This window comes from Meriones unguiculatus, chromosome 11 (assembly GCF_030254825.1).
Source record: "Meriones unguiculatus strain TT.TT164.6M chromosome 11, Bangor_MerUng_6.1, whole genome shotgun sequence".
In the NCBI taxonomy this organism is placed as follows: Eukaryota; Metazoa; Chordata; class Mammalia; order Rodentia; family Muridae; genus Meriones; species Meriones unguiculatus.
The window spans coordinates 78,122,394-78,137,804 of record NC_083359.1 but is presented as its reverse complement, the minus strand read 5'-3'; the positions used below and the strand labels follow the sequence as shown (position 1 = coordinate 78,137,804).

General features: G+C 41.3%; 1 protein-coding gene across 15 annotated transcripts in view; it reads left to right on the top strand.

Annotated features, from left to right (window-relative positions):
• The window catches only part of Ralgps2 (Ral GEF with PH domain and SH3 binding motif 2), a 123,793-nt gene extending 109,472 nt beyond the window's left edge, over positions 1 to 14,321 (top strand). For 13 of the 15 annotated variants that reach the window (XM_060364505.1, XM_060364504.1, XM_060364500.1 and 10 more), the window contains 6 exons: positions 917 to 994; positions 2,704 to 2,809; positions 5,608 to 5,700; positions 9,997 to 10,102; positions 11,586 to 11,677; positions 13,224 to 14,321. In XM_060364505.1, coding sequence (XP_060220488.1) covers positions 917 to 994; positions 2,704 to 2,809; positions 5,608 to 5,700; positions 9,997 to 10,102; positions 11,586 to 11,677; positions 13,224 to 13,253 — 505 coding nt within the window. In that variant the 3' untranslated portion in view covers positions 13,254 to 14,321. The remainder of the gene's footprint in view (positions 1 to 916; positions 995 to 2,703; positions 2,810 to 5,607; positions 5,701 to 9,996; positions 10,103 to 11,585; positions 11,678 to 13,223) is intronic. The other 2 variants (XM_060364496.1, XM_060364506.1) reach the window with 1 other exon arrangement.
• The last annotated feature ends 1,090 nt before the right edge of the window (positions 14,322 to 15,411 follow it).

Sequence of the window (15,411 nt, the reverse complement as noted above, 5' to 3'; positions counted from 1 at the left end):
TACATTTGCAGCTAACATGTCTGTACTTGTGCCAAGTTTAAAGCAGTGGCTCTTCAGACATTTTGAGAACAGCTAAGTAAACACACACACACACACACACACACACACACACACACACACGTGCCCTGCATCAGGCCTGAGGCCTTGGCATGTAGCAAAAGCCATGAGCTATATCCTCAGTCTCTAAATTATCCTCTGAATTTTAACCACTATTTTCTCCTCTTATTTCCTAGAGACATATCAAATATGTTGCCAACGTAGTGGTTTTTTACTTTTGACTTTCCCAAGTAAAGAAACACCATTGTTTCTGGGTGTATTTCCTGTATCAAGTAGGACGTGACTTGGGATGAATACTTGTTCACACCATTCTTATCATTTATTGGCTTTGTCGGTTGATATGAAATGAGAAAAATGCCTGTATTTACTCCTCAGTTTGTCCCTACTAGTTTTTTTTTTTTAAGTTATGCTGAGAGATCTCCCATCATTCATTTTCAATTATAAGCCACATTGCTTTTAGGTGTCTTCATAGGGACATACTTGATAAAATGAGTTATTTGTAAGTCCATATATCATATTTAAGCTGGAATCCAAGAAGAGCAAAGGGGCTTTGGAGCATTTTTCAGGTGTTTCCATATTATTTGGCCATAATAGTTCTTTAATTTTTTGACAGATATATGAAAATGAGTGCATGTATAATTGTATAGTATAGCATGTACTTTATACCACCTATAAGTGTTTCTAGAGTCATTAGAAAAAAACCTTAAATGTGTTGCATGTTTTGAATATGTTGGCCTTTTAAAGGAATGACATAGAAAGCTAGATTACATAGGAAACTAGTATATTATTCTAGGTATTAATGATGATCCTATGAATAAAAATATGTGTAATATATACACTTTATAATGGAATCCAACAGGAACAGATTATACCATTCTCTCGGCCCGGTGACAAGAGTGCCCCGAAATGGCTATCGAAGCCACACGAAGGCCAGCAGGTACAATTCCCCTGCATCAGGGGCCACAGAACTCCCTTCTGCTGTTGGTGGCTGGCTCATATGGGTGCTGTCTGACATTTTTTTTTCTCTTCTTTCTTAGCTAATTGGTTTTAAAACTAAACAAATTGCCCATGAAAACTTTCTTTCCAAGATTTAATTCAGTTTAAATTTTCAACTATTCTTTCTAAATCACAGTGCTAATTATTAAAATTTGCATCTTTATGTCACATTTTTAAAATGTTATAACGACACACTTTCTAATGCTGTTAATTATGGTGGAGCTATGTGAAAATCATTTTATTTCTCTTAAATTGCAATCAAAGCAAATTTTTTTGCCAGTAAATTTACATTCAAGTTGTTCTTTTTAAGTAAGCTTTTTTTTTTTTCTTCAGGTAAACCATAGAACCTGAATTTAAAGAAGTCTTTCAGTAAATAATTTTTATTTAGTTCTCTATTTAGCTGGGCCTGTCTGTGCTCATCTAACTGTGGGGACACCTAAAGATGGTACGTGCGTGGTATAGGAGGAACGGGGACACCAGTGACAGGAAATCACCTCGAAAGAGCAGAGTAACTCTTGAGAAGCAAGCCCTGTCAGCTCATGGAGTCTCCTCTTGTGTGTCCCCTCCTCATAAACAGATAGAGCATGGAATTTCTAGGTTGTCACTTTGAAGACACCTAAATAATCATACAGAACTTTGAACTTCTGTATTCTTTGTTGTTTTAATAGCTCTACATCTCATAACACATCACCAGAGATTGGCATGTAAATCATTCTGTTTTAAATATAGGTTATTAAATCAACTGAGGAAAGACATTAAAAATGATTGCTGAAGTATATAAAAAGGGAGTTCTGGGGTGCAGGCGGACATTCTTGTTTGTTAGAGAACTGTGAGGCCGTAATCAAACACTGAGCATTGGCAGCTTCTGAACATCACTAAAACTTACTGCAGAAAGCCGGTTTCTAAAAGCACATTGTTGACACTGTTACCTTTGTTTATATTCTTTAAAATGAAGTGTGAGTTTTCTGGGGTTATTTTTTCTGGAGATAGTTCATTTGTTTGTGTAGTTTTTTTTTTTTTTTTTTTGGTGTTTTTGTTTTTTTAGCTTGTTATTTGCATCTTTCTGTTTTGTATACTTAAATACTTCTAACAAAACCCTGTGTTTCTTGCCAACAGAGTTTCTAATGGGTTACCACAGTGATGTATTCTGGCATGTTAAGAAGAAAAAATTGCCTTAAAGTTTTTAACTAATCTTGGTTAAAGTGAACTCCTGCTTTCTCTCTAAATTGCATTTGTTGAAATATGTGCTGTAGTGTGTTTAAACATCTCTGACTTTAATAACTTCCTAATTAACCTTCATGACAGCTTACAAATCTCAAATCATTAAGTTTTTAAAATTCTTAGTGTCTTACCAGCTCTCAATAAAGTGTCAAAGTTTTAAATGTAAGAAAAATTGGATTTCAGCCAGGTGGCGGCAGCACACGCCTTTAATCCCAGCACACAGGAGGCAGAGGCAGGTGGATCTCGTGAGTTCAAGGCCAGCCTGGTCTACAAAACAAGTTCCAGGGCAGCCAAGACTGTTACACAGAGAAACCCTGTCTCTGGGAAAGATAAATAAATGAATAAAGAATAATTGGATTTCTCTTACGGACCTTGTCAGTGGCTGCAGACGCATGCTCAGCTGCTCTCTGCTTCATCTGGTTGTTACAGTTCTGCGGAGTCAGAAGACTTGGCAGTGCACTTGTTCCCCGGGGCTGTTACTGTCCAAGGCGTCCTCAGAAGGAAAACCTTGCTGAAAGAAGGCAAAAAACCCACAGTAAGAGTCATTTTATTCTAACGTATGTCCAAAGCTCTGCTGATGCTCTGAGTACTAAGAGTTAGAAAGGAAGCAGGTACGAAGTCGATGTGACTGTATGGTTTTCTCATTGTCGTTCCTTTTTACCCTGGACAAGGAAAACTTCATTCCTAATCAAGAGGGTGAGCACACAGGAACAGGAAATATACTTTGTTTTTGTTGTGGGTATTCACCAGAGATGCTCAGACGTGGGTTTAAGCCAATAGAAAGTTTCTATCAGCCAAACTACAGGTACACTGGGTGACCAGGATCTCACTGTAGGCCCTTTCTCGGTGAGCTTCTAAGCACCAAAAACACATTCTGGTTGACATAATTCAGTAAACAAGAACAGTTAGTCAGAAGGACGTCTACAGAAGTCAGAAAGCAAGGTTAGTGTGTTTAGAGTCTTTGCCAGAACTGTGAGCTTTGATGGATTAGGCTTTAAATTTAGTTTTGGCAGGTGGAGCTAAGTATGTGGTCCTTGCATCATGGAAACAGTTGTGTTAAAGTCGGAGGCCTGTTAAGGTTTTTATTCTAACTCAGGTGGTTACTGTCTTTCCCCATTGACTCGACCTCACAGTCTTATTTAAACTGTTGGCACACAGGAAGTGAAGAAGGAGGGCAGAGGAGTCACTGCTGCAGGCCATCAGATCTCCTTACCCTGTTTCTTAAAGTATTAAACCTGCCACGAAGGTTGCAACTAAATCACATTTTAAGTGTGCTTAAGTCAACTTTTCTTCCACTTCTAATCTAATTCTTAGCCAGAATTATTTTTTGATAAGCACTTTTATTAAGAAATATGCTGGATATGGTGGTGCATGCCTTTAATCCCATCATACAGGAGGATATCTATGAGTTAAAGGACAGCCTGTTCTCATAGTAAGTTCCAGCCATCTAGGTCTACATAGTGAGACCTTGTCTCAAAAAAAGTAAGTAAATGTTAATGTGTTCAGAAAAATTGAAAGTAGGGTAAAAACCTGAGAAGAAGAATTGGACCAATTTTTTCCATCAGTTTATTTAAACCTTGTAATGTAGTGTTTTTTCATGTAAAACAGAATCCAAATACTAAATGCCCTCCAAACGATAAACATTCTAGAAGCAAAAAGCTTACGGGACAGAGGTTTTAGTCCATAGCAAAAAATAAAAAATTGTTTTTCTTCAACAGCATAGTAATTTGACTACTAAGAAAAGTTTTTTCTTTAGCCTAAATGGCTGGTAGAAGAGTTGGTTTGAGACAAAAACCAGAATACAGGTTCTACCTCAGCAATCATTCTTTGAATAGGTTTACTCCTATAAAAAGTCTTTCACACTGGGTGATTGACACACACCTTTAATCCCAGCACTTGGGAGGCAGAGGCAGGAGGTTCTCTGAGATCAAGGCCAGCCTGGTCTACAAGTGAGTTCCAGGACAGCTCAGGCTACTTGGAGAAATCCTGGCTCAAAAGAAAAAGAAAGAAAGAAACTCAAAGTTGAATTTCAACTTTTGTCTTGTGTAGAGCCAGGATTGATGAGATTCTTGTAGCGTGACAAAAGTCCGGTTTGGTGATTCCTGTGAGGCAGGAAGTGTGTGCTGGAGACCTATGAGATTTTTTTTTAAGCCAGACTTTACTTTGTACAGGAATTAGGTTATGACATCATGGGAGAGTGTGCTAGAACTTTGAGGAGTGGATATAAAATAGTTGTTTATAGAGAAAGAATGCATTGACTTAATTGAGTAAAAAATAAAGATAACAGGAACTCAATGACTGGCTCTTTGGTCTCCCCACCCCCGAAGGGAGGAGCAGTCCTGTTAGGCCACAGAGGAGGGCTTTGCAGCCAGTCCTGAAGATACCTGATAAAACAGGATCAGATGAATGGGGAGGAGGTCCCCCCTATCAGTGGACTTGGAAAGGGGCAGGAAGAGATGAGGGAGGAAGAGAGGGACTGGGAGGGAATGAGGGATCGGGACACGGCTGGGATACAGAGTTAATAAAATGTAACTTATAAAAAAAAATAAAAAATAAAAAAAAATAAAGAAAAGAAACAACACTATGAGATCGGTAAACATCATCCTACCAGTTGGCATAACTGTGCTTCCTCCCATGTGCTCTGCACTATAACCAGATGCAGCGAGAGGTTTGGATTTTATCAGAGGAGAGAGGTGTGGGATTAAAGTGTTAGACACCAGGTAGTGCTTGACAGTGGACGGACCAGATGGGGAGGGTGAGGAGAGGATGTGGTATTGAGACCGGAAGATGATAGCACTACAGCATATTGGAGAGTGATCGGGTTTGTCTGTGTGTATGTACGTATTTAGGAATTTGCGTATGGCCATGTGAATACAGATGTGCAATTCTGCATGCATGTGGCCAATATTGAGGTCTTCCTTATCTCTCCACCTTAGTTTTGGGGAAGAGACCACTCAGTTAACCACAAGCTCCCTGGCCAATCTGGATAGCTGGTAATCTGCCTGCCTGTCTCTGCCCCCAGATGTATCTTCTGCCCCCAGCTTTTACAGGTGCTGGTGTTCCGAACTCAGGTCCTCGTGCATGCGCACCAAGCAAGCACTTTACTGGCTTTCCAAAAAGTTACAGGGTTCTTGATGAGATGAAGAATTACTTGAATGATCACCAAAGAATAGTCACTGCAATGGAAGGGGCTATTGAGGTGCAGACGTTACAAGTGCTGTAACCTGCCTCTGAACTCAGAACTGTGACAGCTGAAGTGAATAATAGAATGTTGTCACTAAGAAGGGAAAGTCAGAGCCTTGGAGTAGTTATTGGTGTGTTTATCCTCCCCAGGTGGCATCTTGGACAAAGTATTGGGCAGCCTTGTGCGGAACACAGCTTTTTTACTATGCTGCCAAATCTCTGAAGGCTACAGAAAGAAAGCATGTAAGTACCCTCCTCAGAATCCCTGGTTTGGTTTCTCAGCCTCTTCCTGGTTGTAAATGCCCCTGCTAGGACACAAGACCACTTTCGTCATCCACCGGCGCTCATGCTTACTCCTAGTATGCAGAGTATCATTGGAAATGTGTTTAAGTGGCTATTCCATGGAATGCCTTGGATCACTTCTGTGTTTTCAGTTTTTGAACTATTTTCCATTGCAAGTGTGGACACGGCAAATTACAAATGACTGTCATGGCATCAGAACTTTCTCAGCCCTGAGTTTGGGTCAGGGCATGGCTCAAAACCTTTGCCTTGTAGCCTTGGTTCTCGCATGCAAAATGTGAAAATGAAAACAGTATCTAAAACTCTACTCTAAATTTGGTGGCACACACCTTTAACCCTAGCACTCAAAGGCAGAGGAATTAGAATCTCTGTGAGTTCAAGGTCACTCTAGTGAGTTCCGGGACAGCAGGGACTCCATAAAGAGACTCTGTCTCAAAAAGAACAAAGGGGGAAAAAAATCTGTCTCAGACTAATAGAGCAGTTTTGCCAACAGTGGGGAGGCCTGAGTGGGCAGTGGTTAGTGCAGTCTGCTTTCTCACTTCCCCGTCTTCCCCACTGCCCCCAGCCTATACCTCACTCTTCTTTCCCCCAGAAGCCTCTGTTCTCACTTTATGTTACATGTTTTTTTCCCTCTTCCCGACAGCCTTTCCTCCTCTGGTCTTTCTAATTACATGGCCCTATACCCACACATATTACACATACATAAACATTGAAGCTAGGGTCTGCGTATGAATGTGGGTTACCTTCTTTAGTGTTTTTCAGCTGTGCCCATTTCCTACAGTTGTCATTTTGTTTCTCTTCTGTTATTGTATATGTAGCCACAGTTTTACTACCCATGCTTTCTGGAGATGGGCATCTAGGTTGGTTTTATTTGCTTAGTATTGTAGATGGAGAAGCAATAGACGAGGAAGTGTGAGTGTCTGCTGTGGTAGACTGTACGTAGGGATGTGCTAGAAGTGATACAGCTGGGTCATACACCCTCCACTTTCATTTCTGCTCTGACTGCACTCACACCATCAATAAATAAGACTTCCTCCTTCCCCACAGCCTGAGCAGCATTGGTCGTCTGAGAATCTAGACAAGGGTGAGGTGGGACTTCAGTGTAGTTCTACTTTGCATTTCTATAGTGCAGCAGTTCTCAACCTGTGGGTTTCCATCCCTTTGGGGTCAAATCATAACAGCAAAATTACAGTTATGAAGTAGCAATGAAAATAATTTTATGGTTCAGGGTCACCACAACAAGAGGAATTATATTAAAGGGTAGTTGTAGTGCTTGTTTTTAAAACTCTACTTTATTTGGGTGTTTAAGCCTCTACCAGCACCCCTTTCTTTCCACCTACACCCTAAGCCTAGAGAGGAGAGAGGGTTAGTAGGGAGAGGGGGCACAGACCCCTTTACTTCCCCCCACTGTTCAGGGTCATAGGGTTTTTTGGGGGGATATACCAATCTCCATCAACAGCAAACCCAGCCAGCAGTCTCCTCCACCCGGCTGTGCCCCGAAGCGTTTCTCTCCATCTGTCTGCTCCAAACTGCCACCATCTGTCTGTGGTTTCTTCAGGGCGCTTCTTGCCACTTGCCACCACTACATGCCAAGCCTTCTGCATCTGGGCTCTCATAGCCTCAAGCCCTAAACCACCCCCTTCTCCATGCCACAGCACCAGGAAGGCTGTTACCAGCTGGCAAAAGCCACGTGCACAGGACAGTTATCGGCTGTGGACAAGCTAAAGCCCAAATAAAATCCCACACTTGGGATTAAAACAAAAACATATTTACATAACATAACTGAGTTTACAAAGAATCCAGAATTTACATTACAGATTGTAGCATTAGGAAAGTTGAAAACCACTGCCCTAGTGGCTAAGGATTTTAAACACATTTTAGATTATTTATTTGTATTTTTATATTTTGGTAACTGTCTGTCCTTTCAATAGCCCATTTATTACCTGGAAGTTTGCTACATCTTTCGGGGTTTTGTTGCTGTTAAGTGCACTGAAGAGGGTTGTATATACATTTTTTTAAGACGGGGTCTCATTATGTGGCCTTGGCTGTCCTGGAACTCTGGGTAAAGGTGTGCACCACCCCATCCGGCTGCATGTGCATTGTTTTGGGGTTTTTTTGTTTGTTGTTGTGTTTGTTTGTTTCAGAAATCACGCTGAATTTTTTTTTCTTTCATTTTCTGTTTAAATTTATTCACTTTATATCCCAGTTGTAGCCTCCTTCCTCGTCTCTTCCTGGTCCCACTCTCCCTCCCTCTGCTCCTCTATTACCCAACTCTAGTCCATATTACCTACCATCTGACCCAAGCCTATAGTGCCTCATCAGAACTGCCTAGTCCTGTTCCTCTGTAGCCTGTCTAGGCCACCCCGTCAGGGGAAAGTGATCAAAGAGTGGACAATAGAGTTCATGTCAGAGACAGCCCCTGCTTTCCTTTACTAGGGGACACACATGGAGACTGAGGTGCCTGTCCGCTACATCTGAGCAGACCTGAAGAAGCTAAATAACAGGGAGGTCCCTAGGGAGGATGCTTCATCCTCATACACAAGGGCAAATAGACACCAGGAAGAGGAGGGGACCTTCCTATAGATGTCCTCTGAAAGACTCACCCAGCAGGGGATGGAAGCAGATGCAGAGACTCATAGCCCAACTTTGGGCAGAGTGCAGCCAGTCTTATGGAAGACTGGGGGAATAGAAGGATCAGGAGAGGATAGGAGCTCCACAGGAGACCAACAAAGCCAAAAAGACCTGGGCCTAGGGGATCCTGTAGAGATTGATATACCAACCAAGGACCATGCATGTGCATTCTGAAGAGCATGTCCTTTGCCTTATACTGTTGCAAGTTATTTTTGATGCCTAGAGTTGTAATTTTCTTTTTCATAGCTAGTAGGCTTCTATTTCATGAATTTGTCATAATGTATTTGTTCTATTGGTAAATATTTGAGCTTACAAGGCAAATTAAGTTTTCTGGTCACCAGGAATAATGAAATTCCCTTTGGTTTTGGTTGCATATATGAGTAAATCATATCTTTAGTTAGTAATGTTAGCTTAGTGAACTTCATGATTTTTGTGTTTTTTCTTCTACAATACTTAGTAAATTTGTTGCTTATTCTTATTTTAATTAATAAAGTTTTTCACTTAACCAAGCCATACTCCACTACTAATTACATGGTGGAAGTGTTAATTCAGTTTGACTTTTACTGTGTATTGTGACTTCTGGCAGGTTTTTTTGTTTGTTTGTTTGTTTACATATTGCTAGGTCTATGTTGCCAGTATTTAAACATTTTTTATTTATGTTACTGAGATCAGCCTTATTTTCTGCTCTTTATAACACCCTTTCCTTTTCTTCTTTAAATATTTTTATTGATTACAGTTTATTCACTTGTATCCCAACTGTAGCCTTCTCCTTTGTCCCCTCCCAAACCCACTATCTCACCCTTGTCTCCACCCGTGCCCCTCCTCCAGTCCACTGATGGGGGAGGTCCTCCTCCCCTTCCATCTGATCCTAGCCTATCAGGTCTCATCAGGACTGGTTGCATTGTCTTCCTCTGTGGCCTGGTAAGGCTGCTCCACCCTCAGGGGGAGGTGATCAAAGAGTTTATGTCAGAGACAGCCCTTGTTCTCCTTACTAGGGAACCCACTTGGATACTGAGCTGCCATGGGCTACATCTGTGCAGGGGTTCTAGGTTTTCTCCATGAATGGTCCTTGGTTGGCGTATCAGTCTCAGAAAATATCCCTGGGCCCAGGAATTTTTTTCCTCCCCTTGTGGAGCTCCTGTGCCTTTACCCTTTTCTCGGCAGAAGAGAATGGTTAACTATGAAAGTAACTCACATGCTAAAGTACCTTTTATTTTTTAAATAAAAATAAAAAAATCTTTCTTGGTTTTGTGAAATACAAGTAATTGTCTGATAGCCTCGATGGAGTATGAGATATCGGGCTGAAGAAGCACAGGTGTTGGGAGACAGCTGTGTCTCTAAGGGACTAGAAGAAACCACAGATTCACAGGCATGCCCTTTGGAAATGGAGAGTGGGACAGTGTGGGTGTGATGAAAGTAGACCCTGGGTTGACTTCACAGTGGGAGGCTACCTAAAGAGGACATGAGGCTGACCTGAGCTACATTAAGTCACACATCTTATCTCCTAAGGACACACTGAAAATAAGCTCTTTAACACTTGCCTTTGACTGAGAACTGGCTGCAAAAGTAAAGATCATCTCTGCTTTCTCTTCTCATCTGTCATCTCAGTTCAAATCAACGTCAAATAAGAATGTGTCTGTGGTGGGATGGATGGTAATGATGGCTGATGATCCAGAGCATCCAGACCTCTTTCTGCTGACTGACTCCGAGAAAGGTGAGGTGTCCAATTAGTAAAAGGTCCTGCAGGCACTAACTCCTGAGCCTGATCTTGGCTCAGCAAGGAAATGTTTGAGGAATTGCATGTGTTTATTCTAAATCGTGTTTTAAACTTAAGTTAGAAGCCCAAGTAGTCCAGACCATGGATTCTGCATACCATAACTTTGAACAGAGGCTTGCTATACGTAATTCAGAGCACACCATCATCTGTGCCCAGAGTAACAGTCACTCTCAAGTTCTGAAGAAAGCTGTTGCCGTACATAACTTTTATTGTTACTATAACTGCTTGCTTGGTCCCTTTCTAAAATAAAATACCTTATATGTAATATGTGGAAACATTCATTAGAATGTTTGAGAAGTGAGAAAAATTGGAGAGTGGGCTTGTCAGAATCATGCTTCTTGGCCTGCTGCACCCTCAGTGGCTCTCACAGGTCACAGAAAATCCCTGTCAGTTGCTGAGCTTCCTTCAGAACGATGACCAGCTGCTGCTGACAACCACCACATAGGACTCCATGTGCAAAGTTCTGGCACATCTGGCCCGAATCATCCACTCAGCAACTTTTACTGAAATAGATTACCTTTACCTTCACAGCTGTGTGTTTACGTCTATCAGACGTGATTTTTGTATTACCAGACAGCTTTCTGTGTATTATAGCTTTAAAGAAAAAATTAAATGTATGTTAGATGCAAGAAAAGAATTATGAAATTTTTCAGTGATTGTAAATCGACTTAGGAAGAATGCCCTACTCTCCGTTCTTTTAAGAATCCCTTGGGCATTCATCATAAAATTGCATTTTTTAAAATGGGGATCACTTTTATTGAGTTTTGCTAACAAATTCTTTGGTTTCCTTCCATTTTCGTAGCGTACTTCATAGAAATATTTCAGAGTAAACAAGGTTCTTATGGTCCATACTAGCATTCTTATTTACTAATGTAAATTGTATGCTTGACCAATGAAGTTACAGATTTTTTTATTCAGATTAAATAGTTATGCTTGCATCTCAGTTCAGCAAACAGCAGGATTAATACAGCTTATGATCACTCCACAAAGACAAGACAGCAGCTTCTGAAACCGTAGAGTTCTTGAGTAGACTCTCAAAGGAAACACGGGCCGCTGCTGAGTGTAGGTTCTGAGTCCCTAGAGCATGAGTCCCTGCAGAATGGAGCCAGGGTTGGGGTCTGAGGATATAGTGTTTGCCTGGCATGGGCAGAGTAGATTGAGTACACAGTAAGGGGTGGGCATGACAGTGTTCTGCAGACATAGCTACAGAAGCACACAGTACTGTGGTTAACATTTAGGTGACTTTCTAAATAAGATCGTATTCGCTTACAGCACAAAAAGTTCCACATTGGGAAATCAGGTTAAATGAACAGAATTCTGAAACTGAGCTCTGTAGTCATATTTCATTCATACATGGCAGGAGTATTCTGTGGTATAGTCTTTAATTTTATTGTTTTCTGCTTGCTTTTGGTTATTTTAGGAAATTCATACAAGTTTCAAGCTGGCAGCAGGATGAATGCAATGCTGTGGTTTAAGCATTTGAGTGCGGCCTGCCAGAGTAACAAGCAACAGGTGACCATCTCTTCCTCCTCCTCTTCTTCTTCCTCCCTCACCCCCTCCCCCTCCTCCTCAGAATCTGTAACCTTTAAGAGATAGGTTCATTAACATGTTAGCCTGGCTGGCCTCAAAATTGTCATCTTCCTGCCTTAGCACCTGTGTGCTGGGGTTGTGTGCATGCACTAGCACACCCAGCTGAATAATGTTCCTAATGGTGTTAACTTGTTGATAGCGGTCAGTAAGACGTGAAGTCCGTGTTTTAGACAGACACAGGTAAATGAAACTTAAACACATGAGCACTGGAATTATAACTCAGTTACGACATTATCTAGTAGACGTCTTTATGCAAAGCTGGCATGAGGGGCTGAAGAGATTGCTCAGTGGTTAAGAGTTCTCGCCGCTCTTGAAGAGGACTGGAGGTCAAGTTACATCAGGCATGTCTGGGGACCCATCCACCTGTAACTCCAGCTCCAGGGGTAAACAGATTTGCTAGAATGCCTGCTGGCATGTGAGAGCTGCTGAGCCACTGAGGGGCAAGGAGGGGACCACTGACAGCCCAGCACTGCCGACACTGGGAAGCCTGGGCTAGCTCAGTGAACCCTCCGTAATCCTTAGGTAGAGAGTCGTTGGGTTTTGGAGTTATGTATGCCCTATGATAAGATACTTGACCAGCATTGGCAAGCCTCTCAGTTTCATCCCCAGCACCACAATTTTTTTTTTTAATTCAGACTTACAAGAAATCAAATTAAGTACAGTGTAAGCTCAAAGTGCTAAACTGATAGGTGTATAACCTGTTTATCTTTCAGTCAGAAAATGTCAGACAACTTTGCCTATTAGTAAATATGACTCTTTATGTTTTTATTGAGGAGTCGGTACTTCATATTTTCTGTAAGACTCTTGAGTGTAGCTTTTTTTAAATGTACATAGAGAAATTGATTATAATGTTTGAAATTCTCTTCTACAAAGTTTTGCCATGTTTGATTCATTTATTTATTTCAGTAAACACTCATTAGGCCCCTGTAAGGGATGAAAACTCCTGGGTCCTTCCTCTTGTCCAGGTACATCTACTGGAGAAAGCTTATTAACTCGGTGATTTGCTAAAATGATTGGGCACGCCAGACTCACTGGTTGGTCTAAATCTCTGAAGCATCTGCTATCAAATTCCTTTTAACGATATTTAAACCGTGTGCTTCTATTTCCAGCACTCACAAGTTCAAGGCTGCCATGGGCTGCAAAGTTGAGACCTTGTCTCAAGAAAGATACATAGGTTAGAATGATTTGAGTTTGACTAAATAACAGGACAAAATAAATGCTGATTTAACTCATTTAGTTTTATATAAATTGTTGAACACAGCTTAACAAGAAACCCTGTATTCCGTGTATAATAATACAGTTTATGTATTAAATTTCAAGTTGCATAACCCTCATCCCAGAGTGAATTGGGGGTTAAAAATCACTTTAGGACATAGTGACAGTTGTATTCAGTGGCTAGAAAAATAACAGCTAAAAGCAGTCAGCTTGGAGCAGTAACAGTCAGTGTGGGCTGCTTGTATTTTTTTAGGTTCCTACAAACTTGATGACTTTTGAGTAAAAGCCTGAGAAAGAAGAGGTATACCATTGTTCCCACATGGAGCAAGGACTTGCCGAGAGCCCCAGCTGCACCATCCCGTGCCAGGAAGAGCCCCCAGGCTCAGCCCAGCCTCCGGAGCTCAGAACCAAAAGCACTAATTTCAGGGAATAAAGTGAGATATTCCCAGAGAACAAATTGGAGTTGCAAAACAAACTGCCATGAACTATGCTTCTTATCTCCAAACTGACCTGTGGAAACCACTGCCTTAACAGAGTGAGAGGAAAACCAACACCAAATAGTGTGTGTGAATCTTCTGGCGGTGCTGTGCTTGGAATAAATTGTAGCTAATTTGCATTTCTTTTAACTTTGTACTAATTTTGGAGGGGAAACCATCTTTTTTAGATACACTTTAAAAAGGAAAAACATTTCTTATGGATTCCATCAGGAGCTGTTTTAGATGCGGGGAGAGCACCTGTGAGGAGCAGCCGACAGCCCCTACCTACAGGGTCTGCTCAGGCTCTGAGAACAGCTTCCTCGAGTTTCCCACTGCAAGATGTGGAATGAGGTGATGATGATGATGTAAGCTGTGGGTTTGCTTGGGATGGGATGTGTGTTACTTTGGATGAGGGATCTATTTCAACACTACCATGTGGAATTCAGTGCTAGACAGAGAGCATGATCTGCAGGAGGCACGGAGGCCAAGTGTTCACGTGCCAGCAGGCTCCAGAAACACGGTTGTTTCTAACTGGGGTTCAAGTTAAACTTCCTATATGAATTCATTGTTGGGCCACAAACCTGCCTAAGAGAACGGTAATCCCAAGCTGAGGTTTTGCAGCTTTTCTCAAAGCGTGTGGATTCTCCGGCCACAGGGGTCATGGTCACGGGCAGACCCTGCCCTTTGCAATGTGTAACAGCGTCGTGCCAGACTTTTTTTTTTTTAATTGAATTTGTTTTTTGTTCAGTGTGAGGTTCAAAAGCATACCTGTTTAAAAGATTCTTCATGTATGTGTATGTATTTTATTGTAAGATGAAACAATTTTAAGAAGAATAAAGGCAAAGTTTGCAGTTCTGGAAGTTAAAAATATAAAACCTTCTCTTGTATGACTTCCCAAAATGTCCCAGAACATTTTTTCAGAAAGTTGGTCGGTCCCCAGCCTAAAAACCATGCTTTGTTAGTAACTGACCCAGCAATTTTGAGAGAGCACTAGGCAGTAACACATTTGATCCTCACAGTGAGTGTTGCCCTTGGTAAAGCTTAGAACTTTAGCCAAACACCATTTCAGTAGACTGCTATGGGTTGCGCCTCTTACTGGTAGGGCCACGTGGGAAGGTCTTGACTGACAGGTACCTCCTAACAGTGCTTTTTCTTCACGTCTCATGTGAATTTCTCACATTTGTAGCCTTAAAGAATTGCATCAGAATTGTATTTATCAGAAGTTTTGCTCATGTCCATGGAGCTTAATTAGAAAATGCTGTCTGTACAATAATTAGCTAAAAAGGAAATCAGTCTGAGAGAAAGCAGAAAGCCTTTTCTAAGTGTTTCTAATTTAAATAATTGAAACCTGTGTGTCATGTGACAGAAATACATTATTTGGGGCTTCATTGACAAGCAGGGGAAGGCAAGTGTTGCCTATGCAGAATGATTTTTCAAATAATGGTCTAAGCTTACCCCGTGTTGGGTCTGCGCAGACTTTACCGTGTAGCCAGCAGTATTACAGTGTTGACCTTGCACATCTTACTTTCGTTAGCCTTTTTTTTTTCTTTTTCTTTTTTTTAGCAATTCTTTAGTTTATTTTGCTCCTGAAATAATATTTGAAATAGTATGCATGCTGTTTTTGAGATACTGTGAATGAAAACCCTGTGGCTATTTTATTACTCCTTTGTCATAAATAAGCTACATTGTAGGTGAATCTAGTCTGTGGAGATGCTCAGCTAGCTGAGGCTGGCCTCACAGTTTTGCCAAAGAGAAAGCACTGAGATGGAAGCCGAGTTTGCTACACCCAGCTCTAGACACAGGTGTGTAGAGAGGAACCGTGTTCAGGTTCGATTAGCCAGTCTCCGTTAGCATCGTGGCCTCTGCCTGAAACTAAAACTATTTTTCTACCTTTGAATTTGCTCTAAAGATCAGTCATTGCTGTTCAGGATAATTTTGGAAACAGAGAGATGAGTTAGAGTAGGT